Source organism: Dermacentor variabilis, unplaced genomic scaffold (assembly GCF_050947875.1).
Source record: "Dermacentor variabilis isolate Ectoservices unplaced genomic scaffold, ASM5094787v1 scaffold_12, whole genome shotgun sequence".
Taxonomy (NCBI): domain Eukaryota; kingdom Metazoa; phylum Arthropoda; class Arachnida; order Ixodida; family Ixodidae; genus Dermacentor; species Dermacentor variabilis.
Window position 1 is genome coordinate 33,110,236 of NW_027460280.1, and position 16,140 is coordinate 33,126,375.

The window sequence follows — 16,140 nt, forward strand, 5'->3', positions numbered from 1 at the left end:
CCCGATGGAGACGATGCACCGCCGTGTTTGCGTGACAAAAAGTGGAAACAGTACGTGCTAACCGATACATACGCAATAAGCTGGTACGGTTTATGCGGATACAAAACACATTATGTTCAATGGCCGCTGAGTCGGGGATTTGACTTTACTACTTCTAAAGCGAAACTACTGTTTAAGCGGGTACGGTTTAACGAGGTTTTACTGTAGTACAATTTCTTGTGCAAGTTGTTTAAAACAGCCTTTTAGTAATACGAAAGGATTTGGTGCCTCTCATCCGTGGCCAATGAGGCTTTGCAAGCGCATCAAAACAGCACCACGAAAGAACACGTTTTGTCTACGGTAACTCAAATGGTTGGCCAAGAACACCTACGTGTAACGCTTAATATGCGCAGCCATGCCTACACACTCAATTGAGCTGCTTGATGAAAGCATAATATGATAGTCGAGTGTGCTCACGTCCTGAGATAGGCTGTAGTTGTGTTTGCCTTGCTGGGACTTCACCAGCACTTCACCACTTCACCAGTAGAGTCACACGGACGACTTCTTCCACGCTGTGAACGTGCCCGGCAGCGTAGAGCTTTTTTCCTTTATGACGAATGGCAGGGCGTATCTGTCTAATTTTACAATTGGTTTGAAACCACACAGCAAAACTTGCGCCATTTGTTTGTTTCAAAACAAGCATGAACATGCGATCACGTCGGTAGATCCACGTGGGCAGCCTGAGTAGCGCAGTCCGTCAGTGTCAGTTTTGACGGAAGGTGCCGCAGAAGGCGCTGATGATCGCTGCACGGACACGCCGCCTGGGCAGTGTCAGGAGTGTATACCAGGCCAACCCGCAGCGGAGGTGAAGCAGGCGTTAAGCACTCCCCATATGTAGGCCGATCCCGAAGATAGTGAAATGCGGGGCCGACCCGCGGCGGAGGTGCAGTTCTCCATTAAGGGGCCCACATACACAGCTTCGCTGGCCATCCTTCTTCCCAGGGTGGAGGGGCACTGAGTTTTTTTAGCTATTCAGCAAGACAGCAGCACCCAGCAGCCATGGTCAGGAAAGTCCAGAAGAATTTGCAGAGAAAGCTTTGCTTTAAAAAGACTAGAGAAAGCAGACAGAAAGGACAAAGTAGGAGATGGGTTTACTTCTAAAGAGATACCTAAAAGGAATGGGTACCTCTGTGCTCACACATTACATTGGCACAGCTGGCAAAGTGGTTTAAGTTGTATTCATAAAAGAATAGGTAGGCAGGCAACCATTGAAGTCATACAAGGTTGATGGCAAAGGGTTTAGCTGGAGGTCCTACCATATTTATTTAATTATAAGGTGGTTGCAATTGTAAGGTAACGGTGCAGTTTGGGGATCCAAGAAAAAGAACTTAAATATGCACACTAATATAAGGCGATATAGAGTAGCTGATGGAATATACAGGCTCAGCAGGGATTGCCTGAAGTACCGAATAATTGGAAGCCCCCCCCACTCCCTCCCCCTAGGAGACAACAAAGCTGCACTGGTGAGCACATTTTCTTGAGATGTGGCCTTACAGCAGTGCGAGCCATACTGCCATGAAGCCACACCATAAGGTGAAATTTGCACTTCCATGAAGTCTCACCTCGAAGCGAAATTCGCTTGTAACCCGCACCCCAGCTTTAGCGTTAAATTGTTCTCATTCTTGTTGTGGGTTATACATGCAAAAATATGGTACTGCTCATCCTGGCAATGTTTATTAGTTCCTACAGTTTGCACCGCCGTCTAAAATCTGGATTGCTGAAAATGTGGCGGGGAGCTGCTTGCGCCACATTGAAACAGTAGCTCAATCTATAGCAGAGGGTCCCCATGGGTAAGGATACTGGGGAAAATAAACATTATATTCAAATAAATACAATAACTGTAGTTCATTAGTATCACCATCACGACTGGCTTATGGCAGTTTGACATGCCATGTCTATGTGCTTAGATGAGAGTATTTCTGCAACTTGAACATGTTGCATGCTTAGCCTTGAGTGATTACACACGTTGATTACTTCCATGTCATTGTTTGTGTAGGTACCAACAAATGGGAGATTGTGCAAGTGAAGGGAGCCATTGTGAAAGGTGGCTATGGTCACTCAAGTGTTTATGATCCTGGCAGACGCCAGATCTTGGTGTTTGGAGGTTACCACTCACAGACAACCACAGGTGTTGTTGTGGATTACCTCTACTCCTACCAGCCCCATGACCGTACCTGGTGAGTGCAGGCACTACATTGAGTTCTACTTAGTCCCTGCATTAATGAGGGCACTCAATCAAAAACCTTAAAGGTTCACTAATAATCACAAATAACATGCTATTTTTATGTAGGTTGGCAACATTGTTTGGCATGGCCACAGGAGTAATGTACTGTCAGCCAAATAATAATAATAATAATAATAATGTTAGAATACAATAACAGTATACTACAAAAATGGGCCTGCCAAAGCCAAACGAGGGCTTGAGGGGCAGTGCCTGGCAGCTGAAAACATGAGAACATAGTCAATACAAATTCGTAAATAACAGGTTTAAATGCACTAAACTTAAAAAGTTGTTCCTTCACAGCTTTGCAGCCATTCATGGAGAACATCTCTGCAGAAAAATTATTATAAAAGAGTGAGATGCAATATTCACAACTACACTTCTTGTACCTGCTGCATACACGAGAAACATCAAAGTGCTGATATGGCCGGAGCTTTCAGTCAGGCCTGTAAGCAAGGGAAAAAACTCTTGTGTGCACATTTACTGTAATACAGTTGTTTCTTTAAACAATCAAAATTAGGCATCTTCAGGTATGAAAATACGCTGGTCATAGTTCTTGTGCAGACAACACATAACATATTTTAACATACTTTTTAGAAGAGTCTCAACCTTATTTTGTCAAGTATTAGAACAAAAATAAAAGCAAGAGGTGGCAAACTGCAGCACAATGTATGCTAAAGAGTATGCTATCTGCCTTCATATTTGTAGCCGACGTAGTGACTTGATGGAGTACAAAATACAAGCACTTTTCTGAATTTCAGAGCAAACATGTTCCATATGAGTGCTCCAGGACATAATCAGCACAAAACAAAAAAAATTCCCAAGTACTTCATGGAAAAATACAGTTTGAATAGGTAGACAGGCACAATTACCACAACTAGGCACGTGTAGAATAAATGAAACTTTGGTAGGGATCTGTTTAAAATGGGGGGGGGGGGCGGTCTGAAGACATACCAGCTTAGTCTTATACTGTTTCCATTGATGAGGGAATTGTGAAACCAATTTAGTTATTATTGTGAATCATGTTGAAGGTTAACCATAGCTTCTTCATAATTAAAATGCCTAGAAATATGCAGAACGAGAAGAAAGGGGGTTAACCAAAAGGCCCGATTTTTATTAATCGTATCATGAGAAGCCAACAAACAAAGACACCAAGGACAACATAGGGGAAATACTTGTACTTACTAATTGAATTAAATAAAATTAATAGATTTGAAAGGGGATGAAAAACAGCTTGCTGCAGGTGGGGAACAATCCCACGTCTTTGCATTACGCGTGCAGTGCTTTCCCAATTGAGGTACCGTGGCGCGCTGTCTTCCCATCCACTTTCTGGGGTATTTATGTGTTACTACTAGAACTAACCCTGGGAGTGTTAGACAGCGCCACCACTCACAAACCTTGGTGGCGGATGTGGAACATCCGTCACGTGTACGTCATTTTTTTTTTTTTTTTTTTTTTGTGAAGGCAACTGGTCGACAAACCCACACGTGCTACCTGAAGGCATCAATGTTGCCGGATTCAAGACACTCATTATGTAATGAACGTGAAGAAAGGGGGTTAACCAAGGGGCCTGATTTTTATTAATCATATCATGTAAGAAGCTGTCGGGCTCTCACCCGTACTCTTGGGACAAAGGAATGACAACACAGTAGTGGAAACAGTCACAAGGGCGTTTATTGACCTTTCATAGATCAATGCCTGCTAGCCGAGTTGCTATCCACGAAACATGCCGATGGGCGCACGACAAATTGCGGAAGTCTGACTCACCGCGACCAGATAACGAGCGAATATGTCTGTCTTCTGGCACCCGGTATTGCCTGTCACAGTACAAGCACCGATATGCCTAATATGTGTACCGACAGGCCTTCAGAGCATTTGCCAATGTGCCTGTGGCGGTTTGAGCCCCTAAGAGCAGTAAATTACATGCATTTATTTTTTCCAACTGGCCGATTTTTCAAACGTTTTTGCGGCCCCTAGGGAGTTTGAAAAATCGGACGTAGACTGTGCAACTGACCAAGAAGATGCTTCAAGTGGTCTGTGGGGCGAACGAGTGGTGGAAGGAGGACAAGAACAGAAGGGACCTACGCATTGAGGAATGAACGAGAAAGGAAGCGTGCTGCCGCCGTTTTGATGGAGCTTGAGCTCAAAAAACAAAGTGTTGGCTGATGCTGATATGCAGGTGTCCCTCATCCAAACCAAAATAAACTCGTTAAAGCAGTGAAACACCACACTGAGGCATCGTGTGCGGGCTGTTACGACTTTGAGGTGGTCCCGTAGCGCTCGTCACCCGTTTCGTGACAGAGCGTTGGTAGCGAAGACTCCGAGTCAGGCGTCAGTGAGAATAACAAAAGGGACTTTATACACTATATACAGGACATGAAGGGATCGGCACTGGGGCCGAGAGCTCACAGCAAACGCGACTGTTCCCGCACGGCGACGTCCGGCGAAAACGCGTGACACATCTCACTCCAGTCGAGAGCGGCACTCTGCTCCCGGTGGGTCGGCGGATCCGGTTTTCCAGGCGGCGCGCCGCGGCTTATAAGCCCCCAGAAACCATTGTCACTCAAACGGCCCAATACAAAGTGAGCACTCGACGGTCGTCGGAGGGGGTCCAACCAGCGACCACGCTCGCCACCCCGTTCAAAACTGGCGGGCGCGGTGACCTCCAGGGAAGGGGATGTACGGCGCCGGGCTGTCTGGCACTTGGCGACACGTTTGAACATGTTGCCCGCCGATGCTTCTCCGGAGGACACCACTGCCTGACGGCTCAGCATCTTGACTTGTCAAGGGAGAATTAGGGCGCTGTGCCTTTCGGCGCAGCCCCGGGTTTGTCCAAAGGGCGCTCGCAGGAGAATTCTCCATCTTGCGGATTCGGAATCCGGGCTTGTGGTAATGGCACAACAGGGCTGAGAGTATACCTCAACTGTCCTGTCATATATATGACAACATATATGTCAGGACAGTTGAGGTTGACTTACGAGCTGTTCAAAGAGAATCTCAATTGGGACAAAGTGCGGACCTCATACCATTGAGCTTGCTATCAGTTGATAGAAATAGTTCATATTTGAAAATATTTGCTTCTGTATGCATCTCCTTTTTATTTGTATTTGAGAATGCCCGACTCCATTTGCAATATTTTGCGAAGACATATTATTTGCTGTGCATTTTACTAACCCTCCCCATTCTATTCTCTTTTTGAATAACATCACCACTACTCCTTAGTATTCAAATTGGATTAAGTCGTTTATTTTAAATTTTTTTCATGTGCTTACTAGAGAGTGACAGCATTGGGCGATATGGTTTCAGCCCGTCTTGACATAAAACATAGTTCTTCATCACTCAGGGAATTTCGCAAAGGCACTTGGGGAAAATCTGGAAAACTCGGGGAATTTGGACATGTCAACTTGGTAGACATCCTGTGAAAGTAGCACTGTCTCTGTGTATCTGTTTCTTTCTACGTCCTCGTTCAGTTGCGCTTACACACACTATCATGGATTCAAACCAACTAGCCCACCAACGTGTTTTAATAAACTTCCTTGTTATGTCGTGGGATTCTCGAACGGTCTATGCTGCTTGACCAAAAAGCAGCTGCAGCAGTCAATCCACCGCTCTGTCTTGGCTCAGTGCCGCCGTCTGTTGGGTGCCGTTTTACTCATCGACGGCAGCAAAGGGTGGGGATGGTGTATGCGTCACTACTCCCCTGGTTGGGTGGCGGGAGATTTGAATTTTGACAAAGGTATTCGGACCTTTCAGATGCAATTTTCTCGTAAAGAAAGTCCTTTCATCACACGAAACAAGTGTTGCGGGGTTTCTGGAATGGTATTTAAACAGTCCACCACATTGACTTATTATTTGCCTTTAGTGTCCCTTTAAGAATGGTGAAGCATTGCAGAGATAAAAAGAATTGCAACGAACAGAGAACGGGAACTTGCCTACACATGTGATGTTCCCCTATTTACATAATTAAGTATGCAACAATGTTAATGTGCACAGCAAAATAACATCTAGAATCTGGAGTTCCACGTCCTATTGCCGCAGTGAGCTCTGTTCGTGGGGTGCATTGGCATTGCAATTTGCACTAGTTTTCTACTTTATATATTACCTGATGCCATGAATGTGGCCTGCCTCGTACAAGTGGTGACCTTTCTCAAAAGCGGAAACACGAAAATATGTTTTCTGGTACTTGAAGCCTTAAAACCCGCGGTGTGAAATCACTGGATGCACCATGAGTTCTTTCGTCCCATCGTCTGCTTCACATGCCAGTGCTCTGACTTCTGTCATTTATGGCGCTGTTTGCAAGCATATCACTGGCTGCCGCTTGTGCATCACGGCGACTGCCCTGTGCCTATACAGTTACGTTGCTTTTTTACCAGTTCATACATTCCCAGAAAACACTAATCATTTGGCACCAACATTCAGGACAGTGCCAAACTTCGATAGTGTGATATATTTTCCGGCCACTAGTTACCATATAAATAAGAAAAATCACGATCCAGAACAGTAGCTGCCCACCGTAGCAGCATCCCTGTGATACTTGCCTCCCCATCTCATATGAAGACGCCATTGTTCACTCAGTTTCCTATTCCGGTGCCAGCATATCTCCTCCCGGGTCTTCGCACACCACATTCACAGCTATCGCCGTCAATCCTATTGCACTGAGTATCTTCACCTACCACCTACCTTTTTCACAGTGCGTGGGGTGTAGTGTCATTGGAAGCGTCACTGTTCCTGCACCACTGTTCCTTGCTGCAGGCAGTGCAAATGGAGCACCGTATTTCGGTTTAGTGGCACTGTAGGCATTGTATTCTGGTGTAAACTACGAGATTGATTTCGTTTCGGTCTCCGGTTGCCATCTTAAAACACCATGCAACAGGAAAATGATGTGTCATGGGTTGCTAGGGCCCCACCAGCTCGACATGCATCCAAGTGGGCACATCCAAACTACCCAGCAAAATGCTCCGCTTGAAGAAGCTGCTGACTCACGCTGACCCACGCCAAACCCACGCCAGCGCGCATGTAAGCCTGCTCGGGCCCCGCCAGCTTGGCGCACGTTATTGTCTCATGCTACAACAGCTTGCACAACACTTCGCATTACGTAGGTGTCAACTACAGTTTAGTCTTTCAAATTATTTAGTGACTTTGGATCGTACGTTTTACCGGTTAGTATTTTTTTATCATGTTTTTTTCCCAAAGTCTATGAACAAGGTTTCAGGGTATAATGTGGAATGACTAAGACCACCTGGAGCTACCTGTGTCACTATAATGTGGTTTATAATGCGCAGTAAGACACATTTATAAGCTAGAAGTTCCTACACAGAACATTGACATCTGGTCTGGACCAATCTGGTCCAGGTGACTCGTAATGTTTAGAGATAAACAGGATGTAATGAAGGTCCTTCTCAGTACAGTCAGGCAAAACGGCAGAATTGCATATGTACTGCACATCAGATACAGTGGAACCCCGATCATACGACTTTCTCGGGACCGCGAGAAAGCGTCGTAAAATCCGAATATAAATTATGCCAATGAAAATACTACTTATATCGCATGACGGATTTACGAGAAGGTTCAATGTAAACTACTAACATACTCTGCACGGCTTGGAGACCAAAATTACCAAAAAAGTAAATGCGATAAGAATTAATGCTGCAGTACTACAGGTACCAAACATGCTTTATTCAAACGAACCTTTACGGCACTCCACTGCCCACTGCCGCAATTCTCACCAGCCGGCGTGAACTTTAAAAAAAGTTGGTAAGTTTCTTTTGGACCTTGTTTGATCCGTGAACCAAGCGCTTTCGCTCGTAGGACCACCTTTTGGGCAACGTCCAAAAGGTGGTCCTCTGCAGCATTGCGTGAACAGATGAAGTTCCGGATGCTGTCTATGTTCCGTGGCACCTCGGCGAACGTGGTAGGCACAGGCACAGCATCTGTGGCCTCGTCCGACCTCGTCCGATTTGACCTCGTCCAATGTCGCAGCGGTGTCGGCACTAGGCAAAGCCTCCTTGATGGCGTCATCCAGCGACACCTTGCCGCAGATCGCAATGTTGTCGTTGGCCTCCACGTACTTGGCGAAGGTCATGGTGAGGTTTAAACCCTCGAAATCGTCATCGGCGAAGCCTGCATTGGGCTCGAGCAGCATCAAGGTTGTTGCGTCCCCAGCAGAGGAGGCAGTCTCTCGCTTAAAGCCACAGGGCTTGAACGAGTTGGCAATTGTGCTTCGCGACATTGCGTTCCACAAACTGGCAATAAAATGCATGGTGTAGAGCATAGTGATCTTTTTTTCCGACTCGCTGCGCTCCATAGCGGCCAGCCGACGCTGCACTAACCGCTTCCGGTACCTTTGCTTGACGCACTTAATGATGCCGAAGATTTAGGTATCTTAAGGTCCCGGGCAATGCTGGCTTTTGTGGCTCCATTCCGCTTTTCCGCTTCCTTGATAATATTCAGCTTATCGCTGAGCGACAGAACTGTCCGCTTTCGGGACATCGTGCATCACGTTGCTCCACACAACTCAAAACCTCCACTGAACGCTGGTCGCTAGGATTACGACGAACACGTACAATAAACCTAGGCCTTTCTGCACTATCTTGTCGGTTATCTGCTGCTGGGAAACTGGAAGGAGAGAAACGCTTCCCCAGCGCGACGAGAGGCGACACCGCCGAGAAGAGAGGGAGAAAGTGATTGTAGAGAAGAAAAGGCTCTATTTCAGCACAGCAGGCGTCGCGGATGGCCGCTGGTGGGGGGGAAAGAAACGCATCCCCAACGCGACGAGAGGTGACGCCACTGAGAAGAGAAGGAGAAAGTGATTGTGGAGAAGAAAAGGCGCTATTTCAGCACAGCAAGCGTCGCGGGCTGCTGCTGATGGGGAGAGAGAAACGAACGCGCTTTGCGAGGGTCGTCGCGAGGGTCTCGCACTTAACGAGAGTTCCGCACTTTGCGAGGGTCAGCGTATAACGCGGGTCAGGCGTAAAATTACGTCGGATAACCGGGGTTTTTAATGCATTGCTTCTATGGGGACTTCTCTGGGACTGCGCTAATCCGTCGTAAAACCCGGGTTGTCGCGAAACCAGGGGACGTATAACCGGGGTTCCGTTGTACTTGTGGATCAATTGAAGCAATGCTTCCTGTCAAAGCAAAAAATATGGTAAGTTAATTAGCTAACATTAATGATGGCTCATTAAAGGGTGTTACGTTTCGCCTCCGATGCGCGGTATAGCTGGCGCGGATGCAACGGACGCCGGGGCTTCGTTCAAAGCAGCGGACATTTTGGCCCGTTCAGCGCTGCTGCAATGCTTCCTTCCAAGCGCGTCCAGGCATGTTTCAATGCCACGTGTCTTCGTGTGTGTGTGTGTGTATGTGTGTACATGTTGGTGCCCACGCTTGTCAAAGCGCGGCAGCTGGGGAGAGGAGCTCCCCAACTGTGAAGCGAGGAGGTCTGACCGGCGCCGGCCCGGCGGATGCATCACTTCTCGTCTCAACGTGTCCGGGCGCCGCCGTCACATGCGCCTCATCTCGAGCCGTTCCTTCTTGCCCTCGACTCCGAGAGTATAAAAGCAGCTGCCCCCGGACGCCAAGGGAGGCTTCGAATTCTTCCGTCGAGTAACGTGCTCTCCCGTCTCTCCACTTCGGTCGACCTGACCGGCCGCTCTTTTGCGATGCTAAAATAAACAAGTTGTTCTGTTAGCAGTCGACTCATGCTTTGCCAGGACCTTCGGATGCTTCCAGCTGTGCCCCAGGCCACCAGGCCAACGCTACCCTTGGGGCTTGCGACCCATTTGCAACAAGGGCTTAGAAATTATATGTATGACCCCTCCTTGCATTAACTACGTAAACTTGACCTGGAAATGTTTTTGCTTCTCCAAATGCAGCACTGTGCATGCTCTATTTTGGGCTTTTTTTATATTCATCAAGCACGTCATTGTTCTTTGATGAATTCCGGCAACGTGACCAAGCAAGTTCTTTCCTCGATAGCTGCAAGAACTTTCTTGTTCATCCATGGGTATTCGGTCTTCCTCTGGTTTATGCACACTTGCTACCCTTTTACATGAATAAAAAATTTTGGAGAAGATACAAACAAAAGAATTGTACACCTCACTTTCTGGCACAGAACGCAAAAAATGATGCCGGTCGTATTTTTTTGTACTTGTACCACATCCACTTATCTGTAAACTCAATTGTAACACAATAGCTATCGTCAGTGTCAGAAGAAACGGTCGGGCAGCTTTGGTTCAATAATGAAGGAATGTATTGTCACGTAGTAGTGACGAAGAAAGCAGTAAAAATGTGAGCGACCAAACTAGCGTTTTATTGGGCGAACCTGTGCCCTGAAATACAGGCTACACTCAAAGAACAACGACAGCGGTGATCGTCGAATCTGATCTGCGGGGCATGCGCATCGGCTTTTATACACGAGTCATCAAAGGTTCCAGAATAATCGCTGGTGCATGCATGTCTTCCAGAAAGTTCTACACAATTTGCGTCGCGCATACAAGCAATAAGATTACACAAGGTCCAGTGACAACAGACAGCGGATACAACTATCGATAACATTTGAGAAATTTCGATGCATGCAGGCGCGTCCATCACTGAGCAATAACATTTCTTGGAAAGCAAAAAGCAGTCACCGGTGAAAGATAAACAAGCACATGTGTCATCGCCCCCCTCTTAAAGAGCATCGTCCCGATGCTACAAACGAAAGTGAAAATAAAACCACACATAATAAAAGAAAAAACAAGAGCAAAATAACAAACTAAGTCCATAAGTTCGTCAGCGTGCGTAGAAGGTGCACCACGTGGATGACTTTAGGTCATACATGGTACCACTATGATTGCGAAATGCCGTCTGGCACGGCCTCATAGTCCAGTGTGCCAGTGCATCGGATGATCTTGTAGGGTCCGAAGTAGTGGCGTAATAGTTTCTCACTGAGTCTTCGTCCATGTATCGGGGTCCAAACCCAAACACAGTTGCCGGGCTGGTACTTGATGTCGAGTCTTCGAAGATTGTAGTGTCGGCTGTGGGTCCTCTGCTGGTTCTTTGTGCACAGGCGGGCGAGCTGTTGGGCTTCTTCGGCTAGCTGGAGTTAAGCGGCAACGTCGAGATTCTCTTCGTTGGTGATGTGCGACAGCATGGCTTCGAGCGTCGTCGTCGGGTTCCTGGCGTAAACAAGCTTGAACGTCATGATTTGTGTTGTTTTTTTGTACGGCCATGTTATAAGCGGAGGTTATGTATGGAAGGACGGCATCCCACGTCTTGTGCTCGACGTCGACGTACATTGCCAGCATGTCGATGAGGGTCTTGTACAGCTGCTCCGTAAGACCATTCAAATGTGGATGGTAGGCAGTTGTTCTCCTGTGGCTTGCTGGCTGTATTGCAGAACGGCTTGGGTGAGCTCTGCTGATGAGGACTTCTGGGCCGCCATGTCATAGCAGGATGTTCTCGACAAAGTTTTTTGCCACTTCGGTTGCACTACCTTTCGGCAGAGCTTTCATTTCAGCAAAGCGGGTGGGGTAGTCCGTCGCCACGACGATCCACTTATTTCCGGATGTTGTCGTCGGAAGGGGTCCCAACAAATCCATCCCGATCTGCTGAAATGGTCGGCAAGGAGGCTCTATCAGCTGTAGTGATCCCGCTGGCCTTGTTGGTGGTGTCTTGCGTTGCTGACAGTATCGGAATGTCTTGATGTAATGGGCAGCATCAACGGTCAGGCATGGCCAGTAATACCTTTCCTGTATCCTCGATAGTGTCTAGGAGAATCAGAGCTACCCAGCGGTCAGATCATCATGTAGGGCATGCAGTACCTCTGGACACAGTGCTGAGGGAACAACAAGAAGGTAGTTGGTGCTGACAGGTGAGGAGTTCTTCTTTACAAATAGATTGTTTTGCAGTGAAAATGAAGACAATCCTTGCTTACATCCCCTAGAAACAATGTTGGAGTTGCTTTCCAAATACTCGACAAGGCTTTTTAGCTCCGGGTCTGCTCGTTGCTGTTCAGCGAAGTCTTCTGCGCTTATTATTCCAAGGAACACGTCATCATCCTCGGCTTGCGGCAGCGGATAAGTAGTCATGATAGGCAGTCAGCATCAGAGTGCTTCCGCCCTGGCTTGTGGACGACGGTGACGTCAAATTCCTGGAGTTTCAGACTCCACAGTGCGAGCCGTACTGATGGGTCCTTTAAATTTGCCAGCCAGCACAAGGCATGGTGGTCGCTTACAACTTCAAGGGCCTGCCGTATAGGTAAGGGCGGAATTTCTTGGTAGCCCAAATGATGGCAAGGTATTCTTTTTCCGTTGTCGAATAATTGGCTTCTGCTGTCGACAGTGACTGGCTAGCGAAAGCAATGACCCTTTCAAATCCATCTTTCCTTTGAACTAGAATGGCGCCGAGGCCTAAGCTGCTTGTGTCGGTGTGTATTTCGGTGTTGGCATCTTCGTCAAAGTGGGCGTGCACTGGTGGTGACTGCAGGCGCTGTTTAAGTTCTTGGAAGGCTTTGGCTTGCGGCCCTTGTCACTTGAAATCAACATCTGATTTCATAAGAAAGGTTAATGGCTTGGCGATGGGTGAAAAGTTCTTGACAAAGCACCTGTAACAGGCCATGGAATCTGCGCACTCCCTTCTTGTCAGTGGGCTGTGGGAAGTTAGCGATGGCAGATGTCTTCTGCGGATTAGGGCGCACTCCAGATTTGCTGATGACACATGGCCCAAGAACAGGAGCTCGTCGTAAGCGAAGCGGCACTTTTTCAGCTTCAGAAGGAGCCCTGACGACTTGATGGCCTCTAGTACTGTCCCAAGCTTCCTAAGTTAATCGTTGAAATTCCTGCCGAAGACGACGCCATCATCTAAGTACATGAGACAGGTCTGCCACTTCAACCTTGCTAACACCGTGTTCATCACGCGCTGGAATGTTGCAGGCGCCGAGCACAGTCCGAATGCCATGACTTGAACTCATAGAGGCCATCTGGCGTTATGGAGGCGGTCTTTTCGTGATCTGTCTCGTTGACTTCTATTTGCCAGTAGCCAGACTTGAGATCTGTTGACGAGAAGTATTTAGTGTTGTAGGGCCGATCCAATGCATTGTCTATCCGTTGGAGGAAGTATATGTCCTTCTTCGTTATCTTGTTCAGTTGACGATAATCGACGCAGAAATGTAGGGTTTCCTCCTTTTTCTTCACCAAGACTACAGATGATGACCACGGCCTTTTTGAAGGCTGGATGATGTCGCAGAGCATTTGTCGACTTCTTGCCTTATAGCTTCACATTCTCATGTCAAAACTCGGTAAGGGCTCTGGCAGAGTGGTCGAGTGTACTCTACGGTTATTATGCGATGCTTTGCAACTGGTGTTTGTCAAATCCTCGATGGTGTCGAAAAACAGTCTTTGTATCATCGGAGAAGATTTCTGAGCTATTGCTGCTTGCTCATGGGGAGACGGATTTATGTCGAAGTCTGGTTCGGGAACTATGGTCATCGGGGTATATGCGGTAGAATCCAAGAGGATTGCGATTGCATTGCTGGTTTCGAGAATTTCCTCGATGTATGCGATCGTTGTGCCCCTGTTGATGTGCTTGAACTCCTGGCTGAAGTTTGTCAGCATCACTTTCGCTTTCCCTCCGTGCAGTCGAGCGATACCTCTTGAGACGCAAATTTCATGGTCGAACAGTAGATGTTCGTCACCCTCGATAACGGCTTCTACGTCTGCGGGTGTTTCACTTCCTACAAATATAACGATGCTGGAGCGAGGCGGGATGCTAACTCGTCCTCAAGTGCACTAAAGGCATAGTGACTTCGGCCACTCTCCGACAGTATCGCTTGATCTTCGGATAGTGTTATAGACTTTGACTTCAGGTCGATGATTGCGCCGTTTTGGTTCAGGAAGTCCATGCTGAGAATGACGTCTCGTGAACACCGTTGGAGGATAATGAAGGTGGCAGGGTAGGTCTGGCCATGAACGGTGATTCTTGCTGTGTAGATTCCAGTCAGCGTTATTAGGTGTCCTCCAGCTGTCCATATTTGAGGGCCGTCCCATGCAGTCTTGACTTTCTTCAACTTGGCAGCGAATAATCCACTGATGACCGAGTAGTCGCCTCCTGTGTCCACTAAGGAGGTGACTGCATGGCCTTCGAGAAGCATGTTAAGGCCGGTGGTTCTTTGTTTTGCATTGCAGTTAAGTTTTGGCATTGGAGCATGGCTGTGTCGTGCTGACCTGTGGCTGGAACGTTGCGTCGTCAGGTCTTCTTTCGGTGCCATATTCTTGTCTTGCAGTCTTCGTCGGGATGGCGGCGTATCGTTGCTATGTTGTCCTGATAGTCTTTTCAGCGTCTTCTTCATCGGCGGAGGATCTTCGGCATTTTGACGTACAGCTGCTCTTAGTTTTCCGCATACGGGCTAACGTACCGGCCCTGTGCTAGACCAGTGTATGGTTGGCGCTGCGGTGACAGGTGGCGTCCTGGTGACTGCGAACGGTATGGTCGTCGAGGGCTCCACTGAGTGGTAGCGATGTAGTCGGTGATATCGCATGGCCGTTCCCCTTGCTGTGGGCGCGGCGCATTCACAGTGAACCCTCGCAGTCCCAAGTCCGGGTATGGGCACTGGCGGTAGACATGTCAGTCTTCCTCGGATAGCTGCACTGGGCGACGGCCAAGCGTGCTGGCGGTGATGGACGACGGGTGTGTGGCGTTACGGGTCCCTAGTGCGGTTGTTGAAGGGGACCTTGACGGCGGTGACGGCAGCGTAGGTCATCACTTCCGGCTGGGGTTGTGGCGATGCCAGAACTTCTGGTTCGTCTAGTGATCGCTGACGCTCTTCTTTAACTATGTCAGCGACTGAGGCCACCTGGGGCTGCGACCTGGAGTACAGCTTCTGCAGTTCTTCCTGTACGACTGATCTGAATCTCCCGCGCAGGTCACCAGCGCATAGCGCTTGAGCTTTGGCGGAGTTTGTTGTCAGTGCAGGCCGGTTGTATTGCCTGGTGCGCATTTCAAGTGTCTTCTCGATCATTGTGGCCTCTGAAACAAAACCAGTGACAGTCTTGGGTGGGTTGCTTATCAACCTGGCGAATAGTTGTTCTTTCACACCCTGCATCAAGAACCGAACTTTTTTTTTCTTCAGAGATGTTGGGGTTGCCGTGGCGGAAGAGGCGAGTTATTTCTTCCGCAAAGATCGCAATGTTCTCGTTCGGCAGCCGCTAGCGGGTTTCCAGTAAAGCTTGAGCTCGCTCTTTGCACACAACGCTCGTAAAGGTCCGCAGGAAGCCACTACAGAACAGGTCCCATGTTGTCAAACCAAATTCTATCGGTGTCTTCTTAGGCGAAGTATACGTGCTGCAGCTTTTCGTTGGAGTCCCAGTTGTTGAAAGTCGCGATTCTTTCATAGGTCTCCAGCCAGGTTTCTTGGTCTTCAGCTGATGATCCGAGGAAGGTTGGTGGCTCCTGAGGCTTTTGATAGGGGACGTTGGGGCTGCCATTGAGGTTGTACACTTGGCCGCAATCTTCTTTGTTGTCTCGGGTAGAAGTCCATGTTCCGGGGGCAGGTGTTTTAGCCTGTGCTTGCTTGATGGTCTGCGACGACATTGGTGTTTTCTTCGTGGTCCAGGCTTTGATCACGGCTAGTTGGGGCATCTGGTGCATGAACGCAAAGCACCTCCTCCAAATGTCATGTAGTAGTGATTGTGAAGAAAGCAGCAAAAATGTGAGTGACAAAAATAGCGTATTATTGGGAGAACTTGTGCCCTGAAAAACGGGCTACACTTAAAGAATAATGAAAGTGGTGAACACAGTTGGCGATCGTTGAAATCTAACCTGCAGGGCATGCGCGTCGGCTTTTATACATGTGTCATCAAAGGTTCCAAAATAATTGCTGGTGCACACGCGTCTTCTAGAAAGTT

At 47.9% G+C, this 16,140-nt stretch overlaps 1 protein-coding gene across 2 annotated transcripts in view; it reads left to right on the forward strand.

Moving 5' to 3' along the window:
- The window catches only part of dsd (attractin-like protein dsd), a 123,564-nt gene that overhangs the window by 44,188 nt on the left and 63,236 nt on the right, over nucleotides 1-16,140 (forward strand). For both annotated transcript variants that reach the window (XM_075676488.1, XM_075676489.1), the window contains one exon: nucleotides 2,036-2,216. In XM_075676488.1, coding sequence (XP_075532603.1) covers nucleotides 2,036-2,216 — 181 coding nt within the window. The remainder of the gene's footprint in view (nucleotides 1-2,035; nucleotides 2,217-16,140) is intronic.